The 16,403-nt window shown below is 36.9% G+C and overlaps 1 protein-coding gene across 3 annotated transcripts in view; it reads left to right on the forward strand.

Moving 5' to 3' along the window:
* THADA (THADA armadillo repeat containing) overlaps positions 1–16,403 on the forward strand; it is a 211,502-nt gene that overhangs the window by 162,596 nt on the left and 32,503 nt on the right. For 2 of the 3 annotated variants that reach the window (XM_042826019.1, XM_042825953.1), the window contains one exon: positions 5,721–5,806. In XM_042826019.1, the coding sequence (XP_042681953.1) occupies positions 5,721–5,806 (86 nt within the window). Of the gene's footprint in view, positions 1–5,720; positions 5,807–7,685; positions 8,069–16,403 lie in introns of those variants that run through there. The other variant, XM_042826094.1, reaches the window with a different exon arrangement.

Below are 16,403 nucleotides of genomic sequence, written 5' to 3' on the forward strand. Positions count from 1 at the left end.
TTAAGAACCGTGCAAATACTCCCAACATCTTAACTGAGTATCATGCAAATACTCCCAACAATTTAACTGAGTATCATGCACTATACTGTAGAGTTCTTAAGTTTCTATTACATCTATTTACATATGTAGCAGAGTAAATCACTTCAGAGGAAATTTTATTTCTGTATAATAAGCATAAAGCACGTAGCTTATACAAGTCTAGGCAGGGAAATGGAGAGGTGTCATTGCTGGACACATATAAGAAGATTTTGGCCACCGAAAGAAAAAGTGTTTGGCGGAGATTTTCCATTCTTCAGGAAGCAGCATGCTGGAAATTGATCAGGAGAGAAAGATGCGCTGTAATCTTCAGATTTACTTGTCAGTGAGCCTGCCTGAGGAAATGAGTCCCTGAAAGACAAAAGTTGTGAAAAACAAAATGAGAAGTTGTGTGGATGCTGTCCGTAAGTACCAGCTGATATAGGGTGTGTTGGCCTTGAATCAAATCTTCCCTGAGGTTAAGAGCTAAAGATGAAATTCTATCTTCTATTGTAAGCAAAATGTCCGACTTTTCCTTAAATACTATGGAAAAACTTAATCTTGTGGAAGGGTTCTATCCAGGAACGAAAGAATTTTTTCAGACTTTCCAAAATCTCTAGAAACATAGAGAGTTCCAGTATTAGTGACTTTTCAATTAAAGGCCAAATAAAGAGTGGGCAGTTCATTAAATCATTTTTTCTCTTTGGAAATCAATTTGAAAACAGTCACACAAATCATAAGGATGCTTCTCTTTTTGTAAACCAGGCAGCTATGAATTGACCTTATGAGGAGAAGATGTATTTGAATCTTTGTTCTTTATTTAAAATAGTAATGTTCCACTTTGACAAATGAGATCAGAAAGCAGCAGTATTTGGAAGAATTGAAATAATCCATACACTTTGAAAAGCTTGGAAACTGCTTAACAGTTCTTCTCAGAGCTTTAACCCAGAAGTTTTCTGGGCGTCCCTATGATACATACTTATGCTAAGATATCTGCAACTAAACTAATTCACAAGAAAATTGTTCTGGGCTTTTGTTTAATAGACATAGCCTAGCAGGTTGCATTTAAAATTTATAATATAAGTATTTGCTCACTTGAGTTTGAGCAAGTATGATTTGATTTTTATGTCAATAAACACACAACAAACAATGTTGTATGTTTATTGCTCTTGTTCTGCTATTTTCTGATTTTGAATTCACATACCAGGGTTGAAAATAACATTATAAAGAAGTCTGACTATTCTGTTGCCAATTACTTGTTCAGCCTTAATGATAAAAAATTGGCTAGTTTCAAAACATGGTGTTCTCAGGGTCTGTTCCAGAAATCTGCTGTGATTTGTCAAGATTAATAATTAGGAAGCTGATGACTATGCTTTTGGATTTTTATCTGCAGTTTAACCACACCTACCTAAAACAAAAATAAAATAAAAAGTTTTTTAGTTTTTTTTTTTTCTTTTCCCATTTGAAGATACTGTTACAGTGTAACTTTGGGGAATTAAAAAAAAAAATCTCTAGGTCCTTTGAAGTCTTCAGTTGTGTTAGCGTTTTTTACTTCATTTTTTTCAGTCACCTTGCATCTTCTGCTGAGTATCATGATGATCTATGGGGACACAGAAGTTCCTTCAGTCACTGTTTTATTTGGCTTTATGAATTTAAAATATTGTTGCCCCTAGGCCTTACACTTTTTGAGTAATAATCCTTTCAGTCTCTGCCTTTGCTTCTAAAGGTTGCAAATGTCTTCTCCTTGCTTACATAGTGGGTGAAGCCAGTAATGATGCCTCTTACATGTTGCTCCATGCAGGCCAAACTGAGTTCAGTCCTCAAGTCAGCCTTTGACCTCTCTTTAGTCAGCTACATTGAAATAATATTGGCTGTTGGTGAAATGTAATGCTGCAGTCCATCGTGAGCTGATTTTGTATTTCCACCTGGAAAGTCAACACCCAATTATATCATGAATGTAGAGAAAGCTTCACAGTGCAGTAGGAGTAGGCTGGCTACAAACTTGAAATCCAAAGGAAAAAAACACGCTGAGAGACACTTCTGAAATTTATCGCAGAATCATATGTGATTGTACAATTGCAGGGGTTGGAAAGGACCTCAAGAGGTCATCAAGTCCAATCTCCCTGCTAAAGCAGATTCCTTGCAGTAAGTCACATCAGTAGTCATCCAGATAGGTCTTGAATATTTCCATAAAAGGAGGCTTCACCACCTCTCTAGGCAAGCTGTTCCAGTGTTCCATCACTCTTATCCGATGGTTTAGTGCTCGTGGTGGTAATGGTGATGAGGAGACTGGTGGACTAGATGATCTTGTAGGTTGTTTCCAACCTTGTGATTCTATGATTCTACCGTAAAGAAGTTCTGCGTTGGAATGAAACTTACTGTATTCAAGTTTTTAGGCCATTCCTCCATGTCCTATCACTACGTACCACCAAGAAAAGCCTGGCCTCACCATTTGCCTCCCACCTCCATTTAGATATTTATAGACATTAATAAGATCCCCTCTCAGTCTTATTTTTTCAAGGCTGAATGGACCCAGCTTGCTCAGCCTTTGCTCATAAGAGGGGTGCTCCAGGCCCTTTATCATCACTGTGGCCCTCCACTGGATTCTCTCCAGAAGGTCCCTGTCTTTTTTTGTACCAGGGAGCCCAGAACTGGACACAGTACTCCAGGTGAGCGCTCACCAGGGCAGTGTAGAGTGGGAGGATCACCTCCCTTGACGTGCTGGCCACACTATTTAAATGTGCCCCAGGATGGCCTTCTTGGCCACAAGGACACACTGCTGTTTCATGGCAAACTTGATGTCTATCAGGACACCCAGATCTTTCTTTGCAGAGCTCATCTCCAGCAGCTTATCCCTTGACCTTTACTGATGCATGCAGTTATTCCTCCCTAGGTGCTAGACTCTACACTTGCTCTTGTTAAAACTCATCAGGTTCCTGTCTGCCCAACTTTTCAGTCTGTGCAGGTCTTGCTATTAGTACGTATGCTCAGCAGTGCTAATACAATATTACTAATTATACAGCGCTACTAAGTACATTATATTGTCTTGATATCCATTTTATATTTCTGTGTGGACATTCCCCTAGGAGATATGAGAGACCTAACAGCATCCAGCTCTGTGCTGTTCAGAGTCAGGTGTAGTTTATTATCTGGAGCAAGCCTATGATGTATTTATTTCCATTAATATTCAGTTTGGAAGAAAAGTGAACTAATTTTGGGTTTGGACAAATAAAGGAACATTCCAGATGCTTAGAGCTCCTACCTTTGCTAGCACTGTGACTTTCTTGTTTGGAAACAAATTTCCTCAAAGCTTGTTTATGAGAAGTCCAGTTTATTTGTGTATCTGCATTAAAACAGAGACATCTTGTCCTCTTTCCGTTCTCATTGTTTAAGTTCTGCATGAACAGGTCATCTTAATTGCTGCACAGTGTACCATTTGAAATGTCCTGCATGTGATTTTTGGCTGTCGGGTCTGTTATGTAAATCAAAATTTGATTGTCTTAAAGACTCAGCTTTCTGCTATAGTCTCAACAACACTGAAATTTCTTGGTTTTGGAAAACTGAGTTTCCTGTTGTGTTCGTCTGGTTCATATGACCAAGAATTCACTAGCATCACCAGAGCAACAGAGCAAGCCAAGAACAAATGTTTGGCGTGTTGTAAGCTAAAAAAGCCTCATTTCAAAATCAAAACATGCATATGTGCATACACAGAATGAAGTGGTAAATGCTGAAGAGCTGGACCGGAATGAAAAACATGGCAGTATTGCTGTTGTCGCTTCTTCAGTTGCATCAACCATATTTTTCCTAAGGCACAGTTTGTAAAATCCAGGGAAGTTAGTGAACAATAAGTTTGTAATTGTTTTTTCAAAGGAGCTGAAGTGCAGTAGGCCCATTATGTACCCCATTTTAATTTAAATGTCATGGGTGCTGTTGTCCATTTTGCAGCTATGATGGATCTCAGTGGTGGTGGTTTGTTGTTGTTGTTGTTGTTTTGGTGGGTTTTTTTTTGTTTTTTTTTTTTTTTTCTTCCTGAGAAGCTCATCTGTCTCTTTTTACAGAGATTAAGCTTCCTAGACCTATGAATATTTCTTATTTGTTGTTTTTTTCCTCTTCACAGAGATGTGGCAACAACTATATGCCCGAGATACACAAAATAACTTTATTTAGTCTGTTTGGGAAGAAATTGATCTTCCTACTTCAGCTTTTCAAAAATAAGCCGTGTTAAAATTGCTTTGACTTCTCATGGTATCAGTTCTCACTGATGTGCATCTTCTCTGCAGGCAGGGTTTTTGCTCTCTAGCTTGAAAGCAAGTAGTAAGAGGCAAGTGTGAAAAAGCTTTGGGAGACTCATGATTACTTCACTAGTAAGAAAGTATCAAAAAAAAAAAAAAAAAAAAAAAAAAAGTGAATTTAAGCAAAAAATTAAAAAAAAAAAAATCTTTTTGAAAGAGAAGTCCTGGCAACATCTACTCTCATGTCTGTTACAGCATAACATTGTAAAGGATAAAAGTAGTTGCAGGTAATTTATAGTCGTTACAGTGTTTATGACTGGAGGTAAGATCAGTGCTTCTGGTGAAAGCCGTCTTTTTAATATGGTCATAGAATAACTCTTCATGATCAAATACAGCTACCAAACTTCTATGCAAGATCTTCAGATCGTTCATTTTCATGTCATAATCACATATCTGATTTGAAGAAGTTTTTTTCCCTCTTGAATTTTAAAGATGTTACAAAGTTTGGAATGTTTTTTGTAACATAATTAATTAACAGTTTTTTGAAAGAGCTTCGATGTCAAGATAAGCACACAAAGTAAGTGCCAGATAAAATAAAAATGAAATACTGAACGGAATTACTCATACTTCAAACTTGTGCCTCGTGATTCTAGAAGTTTTTCAGTGCAAGTCCCATTGGACTCATCAGAATAATTTCTCTGTTTTGAACTAGATTTCCTGTTCAATATGAAGTAATACTTCAGGAAAGGTTCTCCTGGCTGAAATATACAATGATAATAATATAAACAAAAATAAAGATGTTAATCTTATATAAATATGTTAACCTCATTTTACATTTCCAGTTTGAGAGAATGCGTTATTCACTTACGGCTTCAAGAGTTGGAACAGAAAGAAGCTTATTACCAATTTGTATTATGTTCTTCAAATCCCCAATATTCTTCTCCAGGAAAAAAATGGTCTAATTTTAAGTATGTTTCTCTCTAGTCTTCATCAAAACAATGAGAACACTGTGGCTGTTAAAAAGCTATAGCAGATACATGTCATCATTTTTTATTATTATTATTATTTATTAACTGGAACAGTAAGACCTGAAGACTTATTTTTTTTAATGCATTTAATTACACACATTATCCATAAGCAAAATAAAGACTTGCCAAAGCAAGCTGATTAATCCAATAATGATGAAATATATAAACTGAAATTTGGTGGAATGGATGGAGGAGAGGTGTTAGGATTCCTGTTAGGGAGACTGTCATTCACAGTGGACCAGAATGTGAAGCTTAGATAACTTGGCCTATTTATTTTGCACATGCGGTCTAATTTGATCTGCTGATCTTCATTAATTAAGTAAAACAGACCTAAGATAGTCCATATAGCAGCAGACATCGGCATTTTTCCAAGCTGTTGTTTCACTATTTTTTTTCTGAGCATAGATGATAAACAAATCTCATGATTAGTAATTTGATTTTCTAGGCCAAATCCTTGTTTGGTGACCAGAGCTGCTTTTCTTGATGTCCTTGTGATGCTGAGTACTCACCTGGGGAATTCCCAAAAGCAAGGTAAGTCAAATGTAGTGCTTTGGAAATCAGACTGAATGTCTGTGAGGAAAATTCTGAGCTGTACTGAATCTAGAGAAACAATAACATGCTGCTTTCAGTCATGGTACCTACGGAATGTTAGAGACCTTTAGGTAATCTAGCTGGTTCATACAAAAGAGCTCCATAGAGCTACTCCTGGAGATTGTTGATAGGACGAATGGGATGCTGCTCCTTGTCAAATCTTGGAGCAATGATCTTGCAATATTCCTAACCTAGAACTGCGTAACAGCAAAAATATGCCTTCCATTTTTTCAACATGTTTTGCAGATCCAGAGTTGTAAAACGAAAAAAAAAAAAAAAAACATAAAGCCCAGATTGCCGCTTTAGTCTTTCCCCAAAATCATGGAGACCTTTTGAGACACCTAGAATTGTTTTAGCAAAACTGTGTTTTCTGACATTATGAAGTTTTATAAGATGCAACAATGCAAAATGTACTGTAATTAAACAACAGGGAAAGTGAAGGTGTGGAGGAAAGAATATACCCTTTCCAGTGTGCCTGTATACAGGCAACTTTAGGTCAGGCATAACCAGCTTCCCTGTGCACCTCTTTTGTTTATTTCTTATGAAAAGCTGAGTAATAAGTTACCTTGTCAAGGAAGGCAAATAAAGAACAGTATGTTAATTTCATTAAAATTCCTAGTGACTAATTTTAATACTGCATTTAATGCACTGAAGTAGTTCTTCATTTCAGATAATCGTACTTTGTGTGGTAGATGCGTTTTTGTTTAGATTTTTGGTAGAAGTATTTCCTTTTATTCCATAGTTGCTGTTCATGTACTTTCACGTGGATGTGCAGTTCTAACAGCTGCTCAGTTTTGAATAGCACTGGCTATTCTACATGCCCATAAAGAGTGATAGCTGTCAGGAAGATGAGTTGTTTATGAATGTATCTGAAAATAGTTTGTACAGATAGGCTGCAGAATGTAGCCCTTAAGAAATAAACATTTGTATACAGTGTGACCAATGTGGCAGGTGTGTTCTGCTATAGCAAAAGATAGGGTGACGTGGAGCATGGGGACAGCTCAAATCTTTCATGTCCAATGAAGAGTCATCGTCTCATGTAGGTCTCAGGTATCAGGGTCTACTATTCAGGAAAGGGAATTTCTAGCTAGCTTTATACCATAGGTCTCATTCTGTTGAGTACTGACCACTGTGACTAGATACAAACTATATGCTTTCTGGGGAGGAACAAAACCTCTACTGTAAAGCAGTTTCAGTATAGCCTGACTCTAGGGAGAAGTTTTCCTCCTGACTTTTTAATGTTTACTACGGGTGGGCTATACCTATCAGCACTAATATTCTTGTTACAATGTATATTTACTTAAGTTTCTTAAATCCTGGTATGCCTTGATGGTTATCCTTTGCAGTAATTAAAAAAGTCGAGCGCTGTTTAATGTCTGAAAAAAAAACAAATGAAAACAACCCCCCAAAAAAACTCCTTAGGCATCTTTCTTCATTTTCATGAGTATGCCTTTGTTCATGGTAGCCCCTCTTTGGAAGTAGGTTTTACACTGTGCTTTTAATTCTGATTCTCTACTTCTTCAACTCCTTTGTAATATGAAGCATCCCAGTCTTCATGTTATTCTCTTATTCTCTTATATTAAATTTTTTTCATCAACTTCTGATAATTCTCATCACTCACCCTTCGACTCCTAGTTTCCTCTTCCAGGTGACTGCTCTTCCTTTGTTTACTTTGGGGGCTTTATAATTCCTTTATCAATTTATTTCCTAATTTTATTATCTTTAGACATCAGTCTGTTTTGCTTTTTAAATAATTGCTGCACATTTGCAAAGGTCTCTGAAGACCTCTCTGTACCAGGAAACTCCCCTCTTTTTTCAGTGCTCCTGACGGTGAAGAATAGCCCTTTGAGCTTGAGGGACTGCAACATGCTGTGGCTGGATTACAGGCTGTACTGGATTCATTTAATTTTCAGAGCTTACGTGGATTGTTAGAAATGTTGGTGCTGCATGGTGGAAGAATTTCTGTAGAAAGGAAGCAATTATTTTTGCAGACTCTCTCTGCTGAGGGATAGTTCAGTAACATTGTCTTGCTTTAAAAATTCACTGCTGTATAAATACATAATGTCAAATTGCAGGCAATATCTACAGAGAGTAGAGACTTAAAATGGAAATATGCTTTTGAAAACTTGAAGACACATTAGGGACAAGTTTATATATCAAATGCAGAAGCACTTCTGACGTGAAGGGATATTATGTTTATATTAACTAGAACCCGAGTGTCCCATGACATAGTGAAAGAAAAACCAAACTCATCAGTTAAAAATGAATGTTTTGAGTCTCACATTTAAATGTTCTGTGAGAAATCGTTATTAACTGAAGCTTTATACTTCTCTGAGATTAAATATCTTACTTGTATATGTGTATCTCTGGTTATGAGCCAAGTTTTCTCTCTTTTAATCTTGATTTGTGAAGTTGTTTCAATGAATAAAGGGTGAAGGACAAATCCAAATAAAACTGTTTCTTGATGTGTTTACCTAAGAGGCCCCAGGAAGTGCTGTATATGAGTTCCAGGCCCCAGGCTGAAACTGATTTTCATCAGCATAAATGGGAATGCAATGTAATGAGCCTGCGACTGGTTAAAATCAGACCACTTCTAATTGATTATGCCTGCCTAAAAGGGCTACAATTACAAAGAGATTTTCAGAGTACAGCCTTGCCTGGGCCTTTCCTACATTACGATTACTTTCTGTAAGTGATTTGTTGTCTTCAATTAATAAAATCAGTCTCTTAAAGTGCAGGACAGCCCTTAGGGAATTTGCTTCACAAATTCAAAACAATTTAAATTGTCAGATAAGGAAGGCAGGGAATAATGGATACCAAAAGCGTCTTGTCCAGATAAAAATTTATTAGTGAACAAATGATGATTATTTATCTTAAAATATATAATAATAAATAACCAAATAAATAATAATAATAATAATAATAAAAAATTGCTGATTTGGACAGAAGTGTTGCCTAATTCATCTTTGTAGGAAAATATGGATCTCTTTTCATAGGTTAATATCTAGAGTCTTTGGTCCAGTTCCTAATTAGGGTTTTCTGAAGTAAAAAGGCAGTACATAATGCCACGATTATGTAAACCTTTTTTTTTTAACCTATTTTTTTTGGTTATCAATTACAGTAACAACTCAAGAGAGTGAACCAAGCCATTTTTAAAAACAAAAATTAAAATGTTTAGATAAGAACAATACTTTTGCCATATTGGGAGCAAACAAAAATTCTTACCTGATCTAGGATTGTTTGATAAGCTACTGCCTATCTTCAGTGTTAGCAACAATTAATAATAATACTATCTGATAAGTTTGTTTGTCCACACCTCTTTGGTGTATTGTCTCCACAGTAACTGGCTTTACTGATGAAATTACGTCTAAAGATTTTTCAGTCTAATGGGTAGAACAATGTAATTTTCTTTCCAAAGGATTTTCTAGTGTTTCTATGTTGCTAGAGAGCAGTTAGTTACTCCTCCACAGGTAAAAGAGCACCAAAATGGATTGTGTGGAAAGAAAGGGAAGTTAGAGGAAGCAAATGGTTCTTACAGGATTTTTTTTGGAAGGGAGGAATGACTCAGAGTCCAAGTGATTTACTAAATGTGTCGAGCTGTAGCTGTGGTTTTTTGTAAGCTCACATGCCTTGTTCAGTGGAAGTCGGAGGGATGTCCATCAAGCTCTAGAGGTACAGGTCTACATGAGGATCTATAGTGTCCTACTCAGGTTATGCCCTTTTCCCTGTTGCAGTGTGGATGTGCTTTGCGAGGCACCGAATACTAGGCAGTGCATCAGAGAGTAAGATTATTCTGCTGAACGTTTGGACTTTCAACAGAGCCCATCACAGACAATCCTACTTTCAAATCATCTTCTGGAAATTAATGTGTGAAGCTAAACAGTAAGATGAAGGCATTGCTGTGATCCTGCTGTGTTGAGAAAACAGGAGCTGGGGCAGGATACTGCAGGGTAAGGTCAGAGCTGGGATGCTTTGGCTGTCTGTAACCAATGAAGAATGCCAAAAGGCAAAATAGCCACATTTTCTTTCTTGCTAGATTTTCAGAACAGTTTTCTGATAGTGCTGTGTACAATTCATTAAGTGAGAAATGGATGTAAATGATTAAAATGTTCTAGATTAATAAAGGCACATTTTAATAAGGGTTGTGTTTAAAATAATAACAATAACAACAATACTTGCACATAAACTGTTCTGCTGAGTCAGTAAATCAATATAAATGTAATGGACTGTAGAAGACAAATCTGGGAAAAGATGAAAGAAAATCTTTTAAAGATAATCCTCTCTACAAAGGTTATTCTTTTACCTTATATGTGTTCTGTCAGTCTCCTGGCTGGTTTAGCCTGTCATCAAGTATACAGCATGTTCAGAATTCAAATTTGATGAGAAAGAGAAAACATTCAAATAGCAAATGTGAATCTATAATTTAGAAGAAGCTGCTTGAAGTCTAAACGTGCATTTTTCCTTTCTAAATTTGTAAGGATAAGGATTTATGAAGTTCTTGTGATTAAACAATCTCCACTGTTGTTGTCAGCGGTAACGAAGTTACTCAGCATTTATATAATTAATCCTGTTCATAAATATCCTGTTTTGATAGAAAAATTCAGCAGCCTGCATTTTGCTCTCACTAATATATTTTTCCTGTGTTTTACAAATGAAAATGTGCATTTTCTTGATGTCTTCTGAGCAACCGAACCTTTTGTAGATACAGTATAGTTAAATCCTCCCTTTGATCAGCAGAAGCAGTTGATTTAAAACAGTAATTGTACATTGCACATATAGGTATGAATCAAAACCATGGGCAATAATGTGCAATTGCAGGAATCTCTTAAATATGTTGCCTGAAAGAAATTATTTATAGGACTTATTAATAGTGTTGTGGGCTGTGCCCAACTCCCCCCCTTCCCCACGCTTCCTTTTTTTTTTTTTTTTTGTCTGTATTGTACTTTTTACTTTTTCTCGTTTTGAAAGGAAGCTAAATGGTAAGTAAAGTTTTTCTGCAGGCTAACTTAAAATCTGATAAATTTTAAATGGTAAAAATTTGGCAGGAGCAAGTAGGTTAGTAATTTTAATTATACTTTAACTTCCTTTTACCTAAATCCCTAAGAAGTATAGCCAAACAAATATTGTGAACAAAAACGTTGGCACTTTGCTAATGCTTGTTTTCATTACTTGGTCTAATTAGCTTAAATTAAAAAAAAAAAAAAATCCACGGAACAAATTGAAAGTGATTTTTGTTCATTTTGTCAGAAATTGTACAAACTCAGTGTGTCAGTGTGTTGACTGTGGCACTTATTATTTTGAGTCACAAAAAAGTAAAAATTTGAAACATATTTATAAAATCATTTAAATAGTCTATGTCTACTAACATGACATTAAACAAGTCAAAAGGGAGTGTTGTTGGATAATCAGTGTTCTAATTCAATACATACAGATCTAGAAGTCCTTAAGTATTGGACTTTAGACCATAGCGCAGTGGTCTAAAGATTCATCAAGACAGCTTGCATTTTTGTTGCTTTGATTTACCAATATGCGTTCAGAATAAGATCCTTTTTCAAACATGAACCCTCCCTTTTTCATTTGTAGCTCATAGTTTATGAACATGAATTTATGAAGCTGAGAAAGAAGTAGCTTCCCATTTTACGTAGGAGAGCTCTCAGAGAGCGCTGGTGTTGCCAGTTCTTGATGATTTAGCACAGTGTTTGAACATCGTTTTTTAAATGCTCAGAGGAATCCCTGATTCCAGGTCTGTAAAGTTTCCACCTCATCTGGAGCAGCCAGCAACCCCATACCTGTGAGTACTGCTGATAGCAGGCTTGCCATGTACAACACGGTCACTGCATTTCTGTGGTTTCTGCCAAATAATGCTGAAACCAGAATATTTGTTTCACTGTGTGAAGGCTGGCAGAGAGGAGTCTGAGAGAGCTGAAGATGGGATCATTGGAGGTTCATGTACGTGGAGTGACTGGAAATTGCACAGATCATGTGATGGACATGCTGTGGCTTGAAGGCATTACAAAAATGAGTGGGAGACAGTAAAGCAAACTGACCGAGACTGATGCAAACAAATACTGGGGGAAAGGAAGTGGGGGCATGGAAAACCAGCAGGCAGTCAAGGAAATGTAAGAGACAGGAGGTGGACTTGTGGCACAGACATGGGAGGAAGAAAGGAGAAGTGTTTTTGAAAAGACAGAGGGTATGCAGTAAATGAAGGAAGATAGAGCATAATATTGGTAGGATGCTGTGCTGAATTCAGACTGTGGAGAAGTGTTAGAAGAAATAAACAATTACACGGGAGAGAGAAACTGGTTGTGGTTGTTAAAATCAGTTTAAAATCCTGTCCTCCTGTGAAGATGGAAAGTGCTCATCCTTCCGTTAACTTATTTCAGGTTCTCTTTAGATTCCAGTATTTTGCAGTGACTGACAAGCACTGCTTCCATCGTTTTTTTTATGGTTTTCTATCTATGCAAAACAAAGATGGAAAACCTGGTAGTATTCAAGAGAGAAACCATAAGAAAAAATAATCTCAGTGTCCAGATCAAATGCTTTTTTTTTTGTTTTCAGAACTTTCATTTATATTACAGCAAATGCAAAGGGATGCTTCTGTCAGCAGCAATTCATTATCAGTAGGTTCTGGTAGTTCCTCAGGTTTGTATTTTTGGATTGTGTTGGGAGTACTGATACTTGGTCTCTGAAGTATTGCAGATGTCTTTAAAACGTCCTACTTAAAATATTACTTTCTCCCGATCGTAAACAATTATTCAGTTCTACACTGTTCTTTTTTTCCCCTTTTACCAGTTCCCTACACGTTCTTTTTTCCCTCCTTCCAGTTGACTTCTCCTAAACTACTTTTAATAGGAATGCAAGATATGAAAAAAAGTGCATTTCCTTAGTATTCATCCAGGAAAAATTCTTCATAGCTTTGAGTATGTTTCAGCCATCCCTATATTCGTGTGATCTCCTTAGGTTTGAGAATGCAAGGAATTTTAACCTCTCTTTGGTCCATAAGTTATTCTACCTGCTAGCAGATCTTGGTGAATGGTGACGCACACTCAAATTTTTCATGACCCTGTTCCTTTCCTGTAATGTATTGCAGACACAGCAGTATTTCATTTTTGCTTTTGTAAATTTTTGTCTGACTATACAGTGTGTCTGTAAGTTGTCTGATGTCTGTTATAATTCTTCCCTTTTCCCTGCCTTGTTCTTGTCTTCTTGAGCCTCTAGTAGGAAGATGGCATGGGTGTTCAAGGGGCTACATACAGGAGTTGATCTCTGTATTTATCTAAAACAATTAAGTGTATAATAATCACTGATTTAGGGGGGAAAAAAAACAAACTCACACAAGAGAGATGTCGAATTGGCAGCCTGAATAGTCCATGTAAAATCACCAAGTCTTAACAGAATATATAACCAGTACTATACATCAGCTGGCAAGGTGATGAAGCAACTCTACATTTTAAATGCAGAGAGAGTTCACATGATTTCTGTCACATTGGAACATATTGTAGAATCTGAGATGAAAAAGCAGCTGAATCTTCCATCAGCTGACAGCTTGTTAATCCCTGTACAAGAAAGTATTTCTGTCTTTACTGTATGCATCTATTTATTCCATCGTCTGTTCTCAGAATAGTCCCTCCCTGCCACTGCTGGGAAGAAAATAAGAAAGCAGACAATCATAGAAGTTTTGCAGCCAGTTGCAGAGGGTACAGACTGCAGAGATGACTAAATTCTGGGGAGATTTTATAGCTGGAGATTTGTCAGGTTCTTATAGTTCCATTCTGCCCCTATTTCTTTCCTGTTTATTTTCAGATGACCAAAGATTTTTTTAACTTCATATAACTGACTGAATATTGGTTGATCACATATAGGATAAAAAAGCAAACTCTCAAACCTGCCCCCAAAAATGTGAAGTCCCCTGATGTCTAAAAAAACCAAACAAAACCTTATGAACTAGTTTAGGGAATGCATATATTAAGCAAGTGATCTACTTTCTTAAGTATTTGTTGTTTGTATTGAAGATATGGATGTTGGATGCTTATTGCAGTGTTGTTGACTTAAAGGAAATGAGGAAGACTGTGAGATGTTTGTGCACGATAGTGAGGAGAACCAAATGGTTGTGTAAGATGTGTCCCTTCTTAGAAGTGAGTCTTCCTGGCCCACTCAGATGAGGCAATCCATTAAGAGGGAAAAAAATTAATCCTCTTAATTCTTGGTGACTTGGTTTGCATCTCTTGGCCTCCTGGATAAGACTGCTTGTTGCCAGGATCTTCAATTGATCAGCCAAAATTTGTTCGTTCTTCTCGCAGCTGCTGGTTGGTGAAATTCTAAAATAATTTTTTGTTTGTAAATAAAAGTATGTCTTTACTGTGTTTTAACAGCAGTGCCAGACATTTACTTTGGGAACCAGCGTGGTTTTTGGGTTTAGTCAGATATTTTAATATAAGCCAAAGAAAAAGTGTTTACATAAACAGAAGACAGAACATTTACATGAAAGCCAGGAAAGATTTTTCAGTGATAAAGTTGAAAGCAGAAATATTTCCTCTGCATTGTAATAAGACAGGGGTTTTCTTTCCTTCTGTATGTATTTGTGTGAAAAAGTCTTGGAGAACATGCAGACCACAAGGTGAATATAGAAGGGTTTGCATTATAGAGTTCGAAGGCTAGGCAAATATGCAGAGAATTGTACTGTGCTGCCAGTCGTGCTGTTAAGGCATCCAGTTTTAAAGAGCCGCTCTGTAAAATTGGCTGTCAAATCTTAATTACTGAGGAAGACCAGAAGTCATCTAGTGGCTTCCAAACCAGAAAAAGCAGCTGATGCACAGAAGAAAGGATCTGTAGCAGAAAAGTATTACATTGCAATCTTTGCTAGCTAGCATTTCTGAGAGCTATGCTGTTTTTTTATATGAAATAAATTTTCCCTCCAAAGAAGAAGACAGAGTGAAGTTATTCTGACCTTATAAAATTTGAGTGAAGATTTATTGCATCACATCTGAAACTCGGTGCATGGCCAGCTCCTGGCCTTTATGCGGGGATCAGTGCTCCCTTGGGTTGCAGGCTCTAGTAAAGTTGGCAATATTGGCACAGACAAAATGAAAAACACTCGCATTCTCTTCTCATCATTCATCATTTCTGCCCACCTAGTACTGCTCCTCTTTACTTTGCCCCTTCAGCTTTGACCCTTGCAATCTGTATGTTTTCTTGTTACTTCTTTGCAGGTATCCTAGCTATACCTCAATGTTAAACAACACTAATAGGAAACCAAGGGGCTGCTCTTGCAGGCCTTAGGAATACATACGTGGTAAGGACAACTGAGGTAGTGGAATTGTCTTTCACCAAAATGCAGCAGGTAGGAAGCTCCAAACCTGATGGCGTCTGTTTTAAAACTGTTGTTTGTGGAGTACAATAAATCACTGGGACCACAGCCTAATCCCTCTCCAGGGCAACCAGACAGTTCAGAAACTAAGGAATTCTGGCAGCTGGATACTTGTTGTGTGACATAAGTATTAATACTAGTTTATGCTGTAATGCTGTTTTTTATTGTCATTCTGTTTGGGAGGGGCTTTGGAAAACGTAGCAAATAAAATACACAAATTTACGTGATATGAGATGGAAGCCATATGTGTCATCTAGAGGATTACCCTGCCACAGAAGCTCACAGTGATATTGCAGTTTCTTTGACTACATCAAGCCCTTTCAGAAAAGAAACTGTAGTGAAAACGTGTATGACAGAACTAACGGTTAGGTAATATGTCTGAAAATCTTTTTCAAATACCTAATTTCTTTGAAGCTTGTCCAGAATTACTTGGAAAATGCTTCTGCCTTGCATGCTAGACAATCAAAAGCATGCCAAGTTTCTATGTAAATGTCAAACATGCTAAGATGACTTTGAAATAATTTGAATATGAAAGAGCAGGATATTTAACTGTAAATAGAAGGATTAGGGAAATGTCTTCGAGGGCAACAAAACAAGAACCCATATTTGTACTGCAACTTTGTGTCAAATTCTGGATTTTAATGGTAAAATTTGGATAGGCTTGTTGGTAGTACTCCCTATATCAAATGTCTTGTAAATATTGTAGAAGTCTAGCCAAATTTGCTTTAATCTCTATATTTACCTTTAATGCATTTTGATACAAGAAACAAACTTCTAACGTCCCTCAACACCAGTTACAGCACGGTTCTTTTCTATGCTTGGGGTTTTCTTTATGATTGTCCCCTATTTCACATTTGTGTTTAAATTTTGTGGGATGTAGCAAATTTGTTTCTTTTCACTACAAGCTATACAGACATCTAAACTATACAAAAGTCTTGGATTCCATACTGTGCAATTACTTGTTCCTGCTCATGATGAACTCGAGGAATGTGAGGATTTCATAATGTCTGTGTGAGAGAGAGCTGTCAGTTGTTTCTTTCTTTCATTTTGTGTCAATATTGCCAAATCACTGGGGCCTGAAACACTCTGGCACTGCAGACAGCACTGATCCTTCTGGTAACTCCAAGAAGTGGTGGTACAGTAAAGTGCTGTGCAGTCTGGGGAGGT

Source organism: Centrocercus urophasianus, unplaced genomic scaffold, assembly GCF_019232065.1.
Source record: "Centrocercus urophasianus isolate 14NV4802_14NV808 unplaced genomic scaffold, USGS_Curo_1.0 seq_10, whole genome shotgun sequence".
Classification (NCBI taxonomy): Eukaryota; Metazoa; Chordata; class Aves; order Galliformes; family Phasianidae; genus Centrocercus; species Centrocercus urophasianus.